The sequence below is a fragment of the Aspergillus ruber genome (genome assembly GCF_000600275.1).
Source record: "Aspergillus ruber CBS 135680 unplaced genomic scaffold scaffold00047, whole genome shotgun sequence".
NCBI lineage: Eukaryota > Fungi > Ascomycota > Eurotiomycetes > Eurotiales > Aspergillaceae > Aspergillus > Aspergillus ruber.
In genome coordinates this window covers 1-12,513 of record NW_024467343.1, presented here as the reverse complement: position 1 = coordinate 12,513, position 12,513 = coordinate 1, and the positions used below count along the sequence as shown (strand labels likewise).

The window sequence follows — 12,513 nt, the reverse complement described above, 5'->3', positions numbered from 1 at the left end:
CCTTAGATAACTTGTACTTCCTTTGCGCCTTTTAGTGGAAGTAAGCAAAGCGAAAGGATGGTACTGTAGTGGTGATTTGTATAAAGTCAATCCGACGTCGGAGAAAAGCCGCCCCGCCGTTCCGTCCGAGAAGAAAAAAAGATGGGATTTTCTCCAAGACTTCACCTGCACTTTTCTCGCTGTCCTCGCGGCTGATTTTGGGTGAGTTATTTTCTTTAATATTAATTTTCACATTTCAATTGCCATTGTTGTTCTGCATGTCTTGCTGGGAATCTCTGCAAAACAATGAGGGGCAATCTGCCCCTCCATAGCGATATTAAACAAGAACACAGCTGATAAGAACAGGAGAAGCAGACACAATGTCACACACCCAAGACCAATTGCGCATCCTCATCGTCGGTAACGGCGGCCGTGAACATGCCTTCGCCTGGAAACTGAGCCAGTCGCCTCTCGTCAACGCCGTCTACGTCGCTCCTGGAAACGGTGGTACTGGACTTGGTGATGACAGCAAGATTTACAATGCCAATGTCAAGGGCAACGACTACCCAGCCCTTGTGGCTTTCGCTCAGCAGAACGGTGTGAACCTGGTGGTTCCTGGTCCTGAGGCTCCTCTTGTCGAGGGTATCCAGGGTTACTTCCAGGCTGGTTAGTCACTCTCTAGAAGCAAAGCGCGCAATGTGCTAACCGGTAATTAAACAGCCGGCATTAGATGCTTCGGTCCCTCTAAGGCTACCGCCCGTCTTGAAGGCTCCAAGACCTTCTCCAAGGACTTCATGAAGAAACACAACATCCCCACTGCGCAGTACGGAAACTTCCACGACTACGAGACCGCACGCCAATACCTCGACTCGGTGGACCACCAGGTCGTTATCAAGGCCGATGGTCTGGCCGGCGGCAAGGGTGTCATTATTCCTGCGACTAAGGAGGAGGCTCACCAGGCTCTCCGGGAGATGATGGTCGACCTCCAGTTCGGAGAGGCAGGAAACGAGGTTGTCATTGAAGAGTACCTCGAGGGAGACGAGCTCAGTGTCCTCACCTTCAGTGACGGCTACACGATCAGATCCCTCCCTCCTGCTCAGGACCACAAGCGGATTTTCGACGGCGACCAGGGCCCCAACACCGGTGGCATGGGCTGCTACGCTCCTACACCTATTGGCACCAAAGAGGTTCTTGAGGAGATCGACCGCACCATTGTGCAGCCTTCCATTGATGGCATGAGAAAAGACGGCTACCCCTTCGTTGGTATCCTCTTCACTGGTCTCATGATGACCAAGAACGGCCCCAAAGTACTCGAATACAACGTCCGCGGCGGAGACCCCGAGACCCAGACCCTCCTTCCCCTGCTCAGCGACGACACCGACCTGGCTCAGATAATGGTTGCCTGTGCTGAGCACTGGCTCGACGGCGTCTCGATTAACATTAAGCCCAACTTCTCCACAACCGTCATCGCCGTCGCCGGCGGTTACCCAAACTCCTACGCCAAGGGCAAAGCCATAACCCTCGACCCCACCCCCGAAGGCACCCTGATCTTCCACGCCGGCACAACCCTCGCCGGTAACCAACTCCAAACCTCCGGCGGGCGTGTCATCGCCGCCACAGCCACTGCTTCATCCCTCGAAGAAGCAGTCCGCAAGAGCTACGAGGGTATTGCCACCATTCACTTCGACGACATGTTCTACCGCAAGGACATCGCCCACCGCGCCTTCCGCCAGCGCGACGCCGTCGTTTCCCACCAGCAATCCCTCACTTACGCCTCTGCCGGCGTCTCCATCGACGCAGGCAACGACCTCGTCAACCAGATCAAATCTTCCGTCGCCCGCACCAAGCGCCCCGGCACGGACGCCGTTATCGGCGGTTTCGGCGGCCTCTTCTCCCTTCCCTCAGCAAACTCCGCCTATCACCCACACTCGCCAACCCTAATCGGCGCCATCGACGGCGTCGGCACAAAGCTCAAGATCGCCCACGCCGTCGGTGCCCACGACACTGTCGGCATCGACCTTGTCGCCATGAACGTCAATGACCTCGTCGTTCAGGGCGCTGAACCTCTCTTCTTCCTCGACTGCTACTCCTGCGGCAAACTCGACGTCACCATGGCCTCGCAGTTCGTCACCGGTGTCGCGGAGGGCTGTGTCCGCGCTGGCTGCGCCCTGATTGGCGGTGAAACCGCCGAAATGCCCGGCCTCTTCGTCGACAACACCTACGACGCCGTCGGTGCCGCCGTCGGCGCAATCAACACCTCCGGCCCCAACGCCCGCCCTATCCTCCCGGAAACATCCACCATGAAGGAAGGCGACGTGCTCCTGGCGCTGGCCTCCTCGGGCCCGCACTCAAACGGCTACTCGCTCGTCCGCAAGATCGTTGAGCGCTCGGGTATGAGCTACACTGACCCAGCCCCCTGGAATCAGAACGAGACTCTGGGCCGCGCCCTCCTCACTCCGACACGCATCTACGTTAAATCCATCCTGAAAGCCCTCTCTTCCTCCCCCGCCAGCAACGCCTCCAACTCGTCCTCCGCGATCAAGGGTCTGGCACATATTACGGGCGGTGGACTTGTCGACAACGTGCCCCGTATGCTGCCCTCGACACTGACCGCGCACATCGATGTGGGATCGTGGACTCAGCCGCCTGTGTTTGAGTGGTTGCAGAAGAACGGGAATGTTGATTCGTCGGAGATGGCACGCGCGTTCAACTGTGGTGTGGGTATGGTTGTTGTTGTTGAGAAGGGTAGTGAGGGTGTTGTTAAGGGATTGTTTGAGGGTGAGGGCGAGACGGTTTACCAGGTTGGTGAGCTTAGGGCTAAGAAGGAGGCTGAGGAGGGGTGTGTGCTGAGTGGGTTGGAGAGCTGGAACTAGGTGGTGCACTGGATTGGATTTAGTTATTCTTTCTATTTACTTCTGTTTTCTTTTCATGTTTTGTTACGGTACATGATGGACGAGATGAAATGATAAAAGTCAGCTTAGTTATGGAACAAAAAAAGTACTTTCTAAATTGTCAGCGGGGAGGCTCTGACATCACAAGTCGAGACCGAGTAGAACGCATATGCTAAGTTGTGGATCTGGGGAGAGCTCTGGAGATCCGGGGAGCAATACAACATTTAAATTTATAAGGTCTAACGCAAAGCAAACAGAAGAAATGAACAGGACATAGTGTAGGCAATATTTAGTACAGGTACAGGAACAATACGAAGAGAATCACCACCATATATCGCTCAAGACGGGCCCAGACTACCGTCTCGATGCTCTGGACGAGAACTAACGTCAAATAAACCGTCTCTATTCCACAACTAAAATAAAGTTCCTTTTTCTTAGGCGATCCTTCTCGTCATCAGGTCAGAAAAGGTCCGCATGCCACACTGTCCTGCCTTTTGATACGCCAGAAAAGAAGTACGAACAAGCAAATCAACCACGTGCATGAGCTGCATTTTGTTAGACTGGGTCCTATATTCACCGAGAAATAGATCATACCTTAGAAGCACTTGCGGTGGACGATCGAGGGGCCGCTCTCGTCGTACTCCTGCTTCGAGATCCACATCTGCTGGAAGGTGGACAGAGAAGCCAGGATGGAACCACCAATCCACACAGAGTATTTACGCTCAGGAGGAGCAATGATCTTGACCTTCATCGACGAAGGAGCAAGAGCGGTGATTTCCTTCTGCATACGGTCGGCAATACCAGGGTACATAGTAGTACCACCAGACTAATTTCGTTAGTACACATCCTCGTTTATACTATAGGAAAAAAGCTTACCATGACAATGTTGCCGTAAAGATCCTTACGGACGTCAACATCACACTTCATGATGGAGTTGAAGGTGGTTCCGTGGATACCACCACCTTCCTGACCAAGGACGGAAGGCGAGAAGAGAGCCTCAGGAGCACGGAAACGCTCGTTGCCAATGGTGATGACCTGACCGTCAGGGAGTTCGTACGACTTCTCGAGGTTGGAGCTCTGAGCAGCGGTCTGGAGCTCCTGCTCAAAGTCCAGAGCGACGTAGCAGAGCTTCTCCTTGATGTCACGGACGATTTCACGCTCGGCGGTGGTGGAGAAGGTGTAACCACGCTCAGCAAGGATCTTCATAAGGTAGTCGGTAAGATCACGACCAGCCATGTCGATACGAGAGATAGCGTGGGGGAGGGCAAAACCCTCGTAGATGGGGACAACGTGAGTGACACCGTCACCCGAGTCCAGGACGATACCGGTGGTACGACCGGAGGCGTACAGGGACAGGACGGCCTGGATGGAGACGTAGAAGGCGGGGGCGTTGAAGGTTTCGAAGACGATCTGGGTCATCTTCTCACGGTTGGACTTGGGGTTGATGGGGGCTTCGGTCAAGAGGATGGGGTGCTCCTCGGGAGCGACACGGAGTTCGTTGTAGAAGGTGTGGTGCCAGATCTTCTCCATGTCGTCCCAGTTGGTGACGACACCGTGCTCAATGGGATATCTGAGGGTAAGGATACCACGCTTCGACTGTGCCTCATCACCGACGTAGGAGTCCTTCTGACCCATACCAATCATGATACCATGGTGACGAGGACGACCGACAATGGAGGCTGTAATTTTCTGTCAGTCTGATATTTGACGTGCATGTTTTTCAGATGCATTACCAGTTGACGCAAGGGCAACTGACACCATCTGAAGAAGACGGCATTGTTGGGAAAGGGGATGGCGGGGTTGACTTACGGAAGACAGCCCGGGGCGCATCGTCACCGGCGAAACCGGCCTTACACATACCCGAACTAGAGAGAGTCAGTAAGATATTCAAGCCTTGCCATAGTCCCTGATGAAGTGTTGCTTCGAGGTTTCTCTGCCGGTCGGGAGCGAGGTCGTAGCTAGCGACCGGATCGTGGAGTGCCCAAAGCAGCAACACGAGGGGAAAAGGACAACAAACAAACGTACCCATTGTCGATAACGAGAGCAGCGACTTCCTCTGTAGAATGGAAAAGCAATAGAAATTAGTCTCGATGCAAATTATAGATAAAAAAGGATGAAAGGGAGGACAAAAAGCAGCTCGAGGGCGTTGAGCGTCGCACAAGAAGCCGCTGAGGTGTCCGGAAGAGCTTACCTTCCATGGTGGCAGAAATAGGATTACAACGGGGTAGAGATTATTAGGAGAGAGAATATAGAAAGAAGAAGAAAAGAGAAGATGAGAGAGAAGAGGTGGTTAAAAAAGAAAAAAAGGTGGTGATGGTTTATTTGCTGGAGAGGGAGAAGGAAGAAGAAGAGAAAGAAGAAGAAGGGAAGAGGGAAAAGAAGAGGGGGATTAAGGAGAGGAGCGTACAGGACAGTAAAGAGTCTAGTGTGGCCGCCGGCAGTCGTCGTTGCTGTCCACCGCCACAATCAAATCCCCTATCACTACACTACTACTACAAGTACGTATATAATTGTACACTCTCTTATATGCTGAATATACTGAATAATATATCTGCCTTGGTGATGATGAATCTCTTTATGATTACGCCTCTGTGTATACTCTGTATACTCTGTACAGGCAGAACCGTTCGTAGAGTCCCTCCCCCGAAAAGGATGGCAAACCCATTGCGCATCCTCGTGGGGCCTTCAGGTCTCGGTCCTCCGTCCGGAATCCAGGGAATATTCTATTCAAGGTATGGAGTATTCTATTGTCATTAGGCCTTTACTTCTACTATTACTACTACGGAGTACAGGCATTGAGACCTAAGGCCAAGTTGACACCCTGTCATTGTGTGGAGTCGACTATTTGGGTATTTATGGAGATTCCTATTCTTAGTTTCTTCTAGGGGGATTTGCACTCACTAACGGCACTATTGCCTCCTTTTCGACTTCGTCTAGATTGATGTTCTTCTTTAACACTTATGCTCCTATATAATAAAATACCCTTTGTGCGGAATCGGATACCGCCACTCGGCCCCGCGAGGCTGATCATTCCATGGTTCTAGGGTCCTGTATACGAGTACGGTGTACGTCAGTTTACGTCTCACTGGACCCTATCGGTATAAATATTTATGGAGGCGTATACTATAGCTCTTATCCCTGTACTCTGTCGACATGGCGACAGGGTTGGTAATCTCCAAGTTTTGAATCTGAGCAGCGATGATCTAGTCCAGCCGTTAGCGAAGTCCTCATGAGGTTATACATATAAACCACTTCTCGATCCATAAATAGGATAACTCAAGAAGTGAGCAAGGTCCGTAGGGCGTCTGTACAAGAACCCACGATCCGGTCATTGTTACTGTAACACGTTCTCTTGAATATCCACGACTGGCTCCCACGTTTCCTCGTTTCAATTCACCAAATAGCGATCAACGTACGGTCTGCGTACGATCTGCTGGAATCCATACTGAAATATCGTTGGCAGATTCATGGCATGTAGGGAATATAATTCATCTTTACATTAAGAAATAGTCTTTGGCCCCAAATGGAATAGAGTTGGCAGTTCCAGATTTTCAACCTCCCCCTCGAGGCTACTTCAATGACAGACAGTCTCCGTTTGATAGCGGGATCAGAGCTTCGTCTATACGGTTTGAGAATTTGACGTGAGTTGACTGTTTATATGAATTGCGAGTCCGGCTTTCCAAGATATGGTAGAGATGACGAAGTGTATAGAAAGTATCTGAGGAGAGAGACCTATGGGATGCGCCTTTGGCGGGCGAGTGAATGATCTGTATAAAATTCTTCTTCTCCCGCAATAGTTTTTGGCGATCCTTGTTTGCCAGTCAAAGTCAAAGTGCGTTCTTGGTATTTGCGCGCAGATATTTGAGCAATCGGAATGGTCTTCCTGTAATTGACAAGCCTAGTAAAGTATATCGAAATGCATTTAAGGCACAGTCGATGCGTAACCCACTTTCCAGCCCCAGCCCATTTCTCGGGTTCATACTTTACTTTGAGAGAGATCCTCGAGTGAAGAGATTGTTTCTTTCTCTTCGCAACTTCCATTCACTTCACGTACTCCTATTTCACTTTGCAGAACTTGTGTCTCCAATGGGACAACTCGCCACATACCGAGTTAGAAGGTTATAAGGAGCCATATCCTTGGTATTCAGATCTTACAGCCGCGACATACAAATGACTATTTTGCCCTCATTAGACTGTGCTTACATGATCCTACCCTGCTCGTTTATAATGGAAATTATCAAAACCTAGGGCTAATACGTTAGACCTTGTTTGACAGGATGGTGCGCCTGCGGATTTGACTTACTGGTCTAACGGTCTGGTATTTGAATTGAGGAAGCGTCAATCTGATTCTCATCATTTCGAGGATTATAGGGATCTCACCTCGAAGGAGCTGGCCTTTACTCTCAGTTATATGGTATAATACACGATGTATGCGGACAGTCGAGACAAACTCTTCGAAGTCTTATAACTATCATCTATGTTCAATAGACAGCGCTATCAGGCATCAAGTTCTCGATATTCGAGTCTGGAATTGTTTCACCAGATGCCCTGAGAAAGAATTGGTCACCTCAAGCCCCACGACTATGGAATGGGAATACATACGTGGGCAGCCACTTCATGATACTGCGCAACGATCTCAGCCTCTCAATACCAGCTCTTGGAGCATCTGAAAAATAAGATTTTCCCGCATGGCATAATGACCAGCGTGCATGCGATAGATGCCCTTTGGTGTTCTATCTGAATGTGCTATGTCCCGCGCGTCCACATGTCTCTCAAAATCATAAAGAATTTCCTGGGCTATTGGGTCTCCGTCTGGGTCAGTAGGAAATCGTGCTAATAGGAAAGATGACATGGGCTGGAAGAATCGATTCCATTCTGTTGCCTGCTGCGTTCGCTCTTCTTCTTCGGGGTTGATAATCTCGAGCCTGATGTTGAGTTGCTCGAGGGTCGGTGAGTCTATGTATGAGGTTTTGAGGCCTTCAACTCTCATTAAATGAATGCTGTAGGTGACGGACCATGACCTGTTTTTGCTTTGTAAGTTCCTCTTCGTCGAGTTTAACTTGGACATATGGAGGCTCCAAAACAGCTTCTTAGTAGTTCTCAGTATGTTTTGCGTCGTGCGAGCCAAAGTTCCCAGCTATATCGCATAGTAGAAGAATGGTAAATACAGCGAGAGATCAGGGGAAGTATGGTCGATCTCAAGTGTAGCCTAGTTTGTAAGTGACAACGTCATTCATATTCCTACTCTGCTATTATTCTTCACGGGCTACAGTATTAAACATTTTATAGACCGCCCCAAACAGCAGCATCGGAATACTATACTGTATGTTGTAACTCTGTAGGGTGTTAACCCAAATAGGTAGTAGGTCTCTCCGCCACCGACGGCGGTGGAACGGACTGGAAGGATCCCGCCGCTGCATGAATCATCCACTCCGCTCAGATCTATTTCCTACAAACGATCAGTGTTCAACTCTTATCTTGCGCAAACCATCTACAGTACATACTCGTGGTATCTTGGTTTTCTTTATTTTCAACTTTTGACGAATCCATCACCCGTCCATAAACTCCACCAAATCTATCAATAAAATTTATCCCACCTATAACCACAATCACAACCATCCATCATGGCCATGGACCCCAACCTCAACGGCCTCCTCAAATGGAGCATGAACCAACAAAACACCGACGCCAATGCCACCGGTGCAACCCCAGAATCCGCTGCCCGCGGCCTCACACCCGAAATGCTTTCGAGTCTTTTCGGCGGCCCCTCTGATGCAGACCTCATGAAAGCCGCGATGGCAGCGCTGCATTCCGACGACGTCGATCTGGAGAACAAGATGATCGCGTTCGAAAACTTCGAGCAGATGATCGAGGGCATTGATAATGCGAATAATATGGAGCCGTTGGGGCTGTGGACGCCATTGGTGCAGTTGCTCGAGCATGAGGAGGCGGATATGAGACGGATGTCGGCTTGGTGTATTGGGACTGCTGTGCAAAATAATGAGAAGGCACAGGATAAGGTATGACTTCTCCCCTCTTGATGATATCTCTATGGAATGATGCTAATTGTTTAGTTGATTGTGTTGAACATTTTCCCTAAACTGGTCTCGATGGCCACGTCAGATCCTGCCCCCGCCGCTCGCAAAAAAGCCGTTTATGCAATCTCCTCTGCTGTCCGGAATTACCAGCCTTCCATGGACGAGCTCGTTAAAAATCTTCCTGACGGATACCCGCATGGTGGGAAGTTCGATGCCGGTGACATGGAGGCTGTCGATGTGATTATCGACAAACTGCGGGCTCATCCATGTGAGCCTTCTACATGAATTACGAGGTTGGAATAGAGTTTAGGATATACGAATGCGAAGACAAACCACAGCGTCCACTGACAGGTGACGCGTACGCCAGTTATGAGGAAGTGGCTGGTCTCTGCTGTTGCGTCAAGTGATGGCCATACCGTGACAGGCTGCCATCCTTACTTGCGACGCTGATATATTTTACCGCGTGTTGCGCCGTTTCTACGTGCGGGACTGGGATACAGGGAAAAGCCGCTACCTAGCACAAGTCAAAAAAAGCAATCATTAACAAGCTAAAAACATAATCATTGCAATACGCCATCCTAGCTACCAATCAACAATTGATCCAGATCAAAGAAAACAAGCAGTTGTAAATCGTACGTAGGCATTATTCTACAGCGTAAGGTTGTACGTGTAGTCGTCCTCGATGTTCTGAGAGATCCATAGCACAACGGAACTGTAACAGTTAGCATCTGCCAGACCAGTCCTAAGAATAGAAGGGCAAAGGCAAACCTCAGCATAACCATCCCATTCGCAACAACATTCGCAACCCCAAAATACAACGTCGGCATCGGATATCCCTGGACCAAATACTTAAGAATCATAACCGTCTACCAACCCAGTTAGCAACCCATTTCCTATTTCCCGTACCCAATCTCAACCCCAAGTCCAGAATGTATACAAAGGAAAGGAACTCACCACACTCCCCGCCAACCCCCCAGCCAACAACGCAAACCCCAAAAACAACACAAACCGCGCCTTCCACGCAACTCCATCCCCACTATAACTCCAGCTATCCGCCTGAAGCCTCGACTTCTCAATGGAATTGATCACTAGCATTCCCAATGCGGAGCAGATCCCAGGGATCCAGTCGACGAATTTCACATGCACATCGGAGCCGTTGCGCGAGCTGTGCGAGAAGGCGGCTGCATCGATGAGGAAGAAAAATCCGATTGAGAACTGTCACGATATAGTTTGTTAGTTGAATGTCTTGGATGAGTGGAGGTGGGTGATGGGGATGTACCAAGGCGCCGGACGTGTAGACACCCGAGTTGCGGACGGTGTTGTTATTGAGCCATTCTGGTTTGGAGAAGCGGAAAAGGCGGTTGTTTGAAGCGTCCATTTTTAGTTGTTATTCGGGTTCCAAGGACGCAGGTGTATTTCTGTCGATAGCGGTTGGGTGCAGCTCGGATGCCGGAGTTGGCGATGATGCAGTATGCAGTCCGTCGCCGTTAGTCACGTGACATATACGGCTACAAACCTCTCTAATTGTATAAATTTGTTTGCCATCTCCTCATTCTAACTCATTGTTGTATGCTGTTTACTTCTTTAATTATATATAGTATCATAAATCATAACTCATCACCTGTACCAGATACGGCTAATTCTCCTCGCAAAACAGCCTCAGGAACTCATCGATATACCCCATAGCCTTCTTCTTCTCCAGTAAAGGTGGAGGAGCCTTTACACCGTCGCCATTTGCGATGGGTCCTTTCAGGTACTTTCGTAATGCAAATGTTGACGCACGGTACGTAGCATGGTACATGGCCTTGAACTCGTCTTCCTCGGTCGAATCGGCTGTCCCTATGTGTGGGTCCTTCTCGTCTCCTTGTGATCTATCTTCTGTATTCTTACTTGGATTTCCGGTCTTCGGTCGGTTATACCCATATAGGCGCATGCAAGTCATGATCGTGCGTGTGATGGTGTTCTTGTTTTCTGACAGGATGGTCTCCGCATCTTTGGGGATTTCTGAGGAAGACTCTTGTTTTGGGTCCGACGAAAACAAATTAGGCGACTGTTCCCGTTTCAAAGACTCTATGAACGGTGCCGGTGTGTTCTTCCTCGAGATTGATCCGCGCACATATCCGCGAGCACTACTCGGCCGCGTCTCCGCAAACTTTAGATTAGTCCCAATCGAAAGCGACCTCGTTCGTTGTGATGTGATCCGATCTAAGGCTGGAAGTGAAGGTTCTTCAGATTCTCTCTTGATCTTGAAACTCTGCAGCGGCTGGGTAGGTTGAGAATGCGACGACTGCCGCATCCGCTTATGATCCGTGACAGAATCAAACAAACTGGCCATCCGTTTTCTCTTGGGGCTCGGTGACCGGAGGCCAGTAAGGAATTGCGCAATCTGCTCATCATCGCCTGCAAGATCTGATTTCTGTGGAGGTGCGACTTTCTCAGCCTTCGAAATAATCGATCCGGACAGCGGCGAGGCGTATATTCTCAATTCTTGTTTAATGACAGGCTCCTGGTTGTTCTCGGGGTAATGCAATAACGAGGAGATAGGTCTTAAAGAAGTCGTAGTCGACAACACGCCATACACCAGTAGCTCCGAAGTACTCGATCCCGAAGCCTTCCGCGAGGTACCCTCCACACCCACAAGAAGTCCAAAAGGACCTTGTACGGGCTGAAACATATCCACATCACCCTCCTTCAGCCAAATATTCCCCAGCAATCTGTTTTTCAGCCATTGCGCCGTAGAAACATTCGTCGTGTGTAGTTCAAGATTCGGTCCGGCTCGCGCATAGAGGGGAATCAAGGCCGGATTGACGAAGCAGCGAAATTGAAGCGTAGAGTCTTTGGATATATCTGTTTGCCAGTGGGAGGTCGGGTCGATCAAGCGTAGACCTAGTTAGACAAATGTGTTAACAATCATTGTTTTGGCGGGAAGATAGAGCATACTCACCTTCGAGCCGTGATTCTTCATTCAGTGCAATGGCTCCTGACCAAATATTCATTGCTAGGACTAGTAGAATTGTAATGTCACATACTAAAGCAAAGTAAAATAAGCTTTAGCTGCTATTCCTGGAATGTGAAACTGAGTGATTGTCATGAAGAACTGCCTCCCTACGCGGACGCGCTGAAAGCGGCGCGGTATCACGTGACCCTATAGTCGTTACTTATGACATTAAGGACCGTGCTACTGAAAGGAAAATATTGGAATTCCACGCTAGCCACCGATTACAGAAGCATTGCGATCGCCAATCCTATGCCCGACTTCAGTATGGGGGAAGCCCCGGGCGCCTGCGAATCCCCGACTGCTTCCCTCCGGGAGCCCACCACCCCGAAGCGACCGCCCAAACGACCGAGACCAGAAACACCAAAGAGAACCACACAACCTGCTCCTACCCTCGGGAACTGGCAACTACCTGGCCAGTCTGTTCAGGACACGCCCCCAGCATCCCCCTCCCACGAAACCCCCCAGAGCCAATTGGGCCTCGAGCTCCGAAGCCACATTGCAGCAGCGGTAGCATCCCGCACAGCAGAGATAAAAACTACAGGAGATGAGGTCCTGGACCTTGTGTCTATGATCAGTCAGAAAGTCTCCAGTTGGGAAGAAAAAGGCC

General features: G+C 50.0%; 5 protein-coding genes across 5 annotated transcripts; 2 read left to right on the top strand and 3 right to left on the bottom strand.

Annotated features, from left to right (window-relative positions):
* Window positions 1-177: 177 nt before the first annotated feature.
* On the top strand, window positions 178-2,970 carry ade1 (bifunctional aminoimidazole ribotide synthase/glycinamide ribotide synthase). Its single transcript, XM_040783167.1, has 3 exons — window positions 178-201; window positions 346-645; window positions 700-2,970. Exons 2-3 carry the CDS (start codon window positions 360-362, stop codon window positions 2,850-2,852), a joined length of 2,439 nt encoding a protein of 812 aa, XP_040634220.1. The 5' UTR covers window positions 178-201; window positions 346-359; the 3' UTR covers window positions 2,853-2,970.
* Window positions 2,971-3,465: 495 nt separating this feature from the next.
* On the bottom strand, window positions 3,466-4,899 carry act1 (actin ACT1; the record flags this gene model as incomplete). Its single annotated transcript, XM_040779462.1, has 3 exons — window positions 3,466-3,696; window positions 3,747-4,549; window positions 4,680-4,899. The coding sequence occupies 3 exons, from the start codon at window positions 4,897-4,899 to the stop codon at window positions 3,466-3,468; spliced, it is 1,254 nt and encodes a 417-aa protein (XP_040634219.1).
* A 3,601-nt stretch (window positions 4,900-8,500) lies between these two features.
* fes1 (Hsp70 nucleotide exchange factor FES1) lies at window positions 8,501-9,193 on the top strand (the record flags this gene model as incomplete). The annotated part of the gene is made up of 2 exons (XM_040785140.1): window positions 8,501-8,890; window positions 8,945-9,193. 2 exons carry the CDS (start codon window positions 8,501-8,503, stop codon window positions 9,191-9,193), a joined length of 639 nt encoding a protein of 212 aa, XP_040634218.1.
* Window positions 9,194-9,441: 248 nt separating this feature from the next.
* EURHEDRAFT_417300 (UPF0220 family protein) lies at window positions 9,442-10,344 on the bottom strand. Its single transcript, XM_040783166.1, has 4 exons — window positions 10,188-10,344; window positions 9,863-10,123; window positions 9,677-9,774; window positions 9,442-9,620 (listed from the first exon to the last, which is right to left on the bottom strand). The coding sequence occupies exons 1-4, from the start codon at window positions 10,284-10,286 to the stop codon at window positions 9,557-9,559; spliced, it is 522 nt and encodes a 173-aa protein (XP_040634217.1). The 5' UTR covers window positions 10,287-10,344; the 3' UTR covers window positions 9,442-9,556.
* Window positions 10,345-10,544: 200 nt separating this feature from the next.
* Window positions 10,545-11,904, bottom strand: EURHEDRAFT_466967 (uncharacterized protein; the record flags this gene model as incomplete). Its single annotated transcript, XM_040785147.1, has 2 exons — window positions 10,545-11,794; window positions 11,853-11,904. The coding sequence occupies 2 exons, from the start codon at window positions 11,902-11,904 to the stop codon at window positions 10,545-10,547; spliced, it is 1,302 nt and encodes a 433-aa protein (XP_040634216.1).
* Window positions 11,905-12,513: the final 609 nt, after the last annotated feature.

Excerpts from the sequence above, each read along its gene's own strand:
- ade1 (XM_040783167.1), top strand. The coding sequence starts at position 360 with ATGTCACACACCCAAGACCAATTGCGCATCCTCATCGTCGGTAACGGC. Across the intron at positions 646-699 it reads CCAGGGTTACTTCCAGGCTG|CCGGCATTAGATGCTTCGGT; the intron begins GTTAGTCACTCT and ends GTAATTAAACAG.
- EURHEDRAFT_417300 (XM_040783166.1), bottom strand. The coding sequence starts at position 10,286 with ATGGACGCTTCAAACAACCGCCTTTTCCGCTTCTCCAAACCAGAATGG. Across the intron at positions 10,124-10,187 it reads TCTACACGTCCGGCGCCTTG|TTCTCAATCGGATTTTTCTT; the intron begins GTACATCCCCAT and ends ATATCGTGACAG. Across the intron at positions 9,621-9,676 it reads AATGGGATGGTTATGCTGAG|TTCCGTTGTGCTATGGATCT; the intron begins GTTTGCCTTTGC and ends TAACTGTTACAG.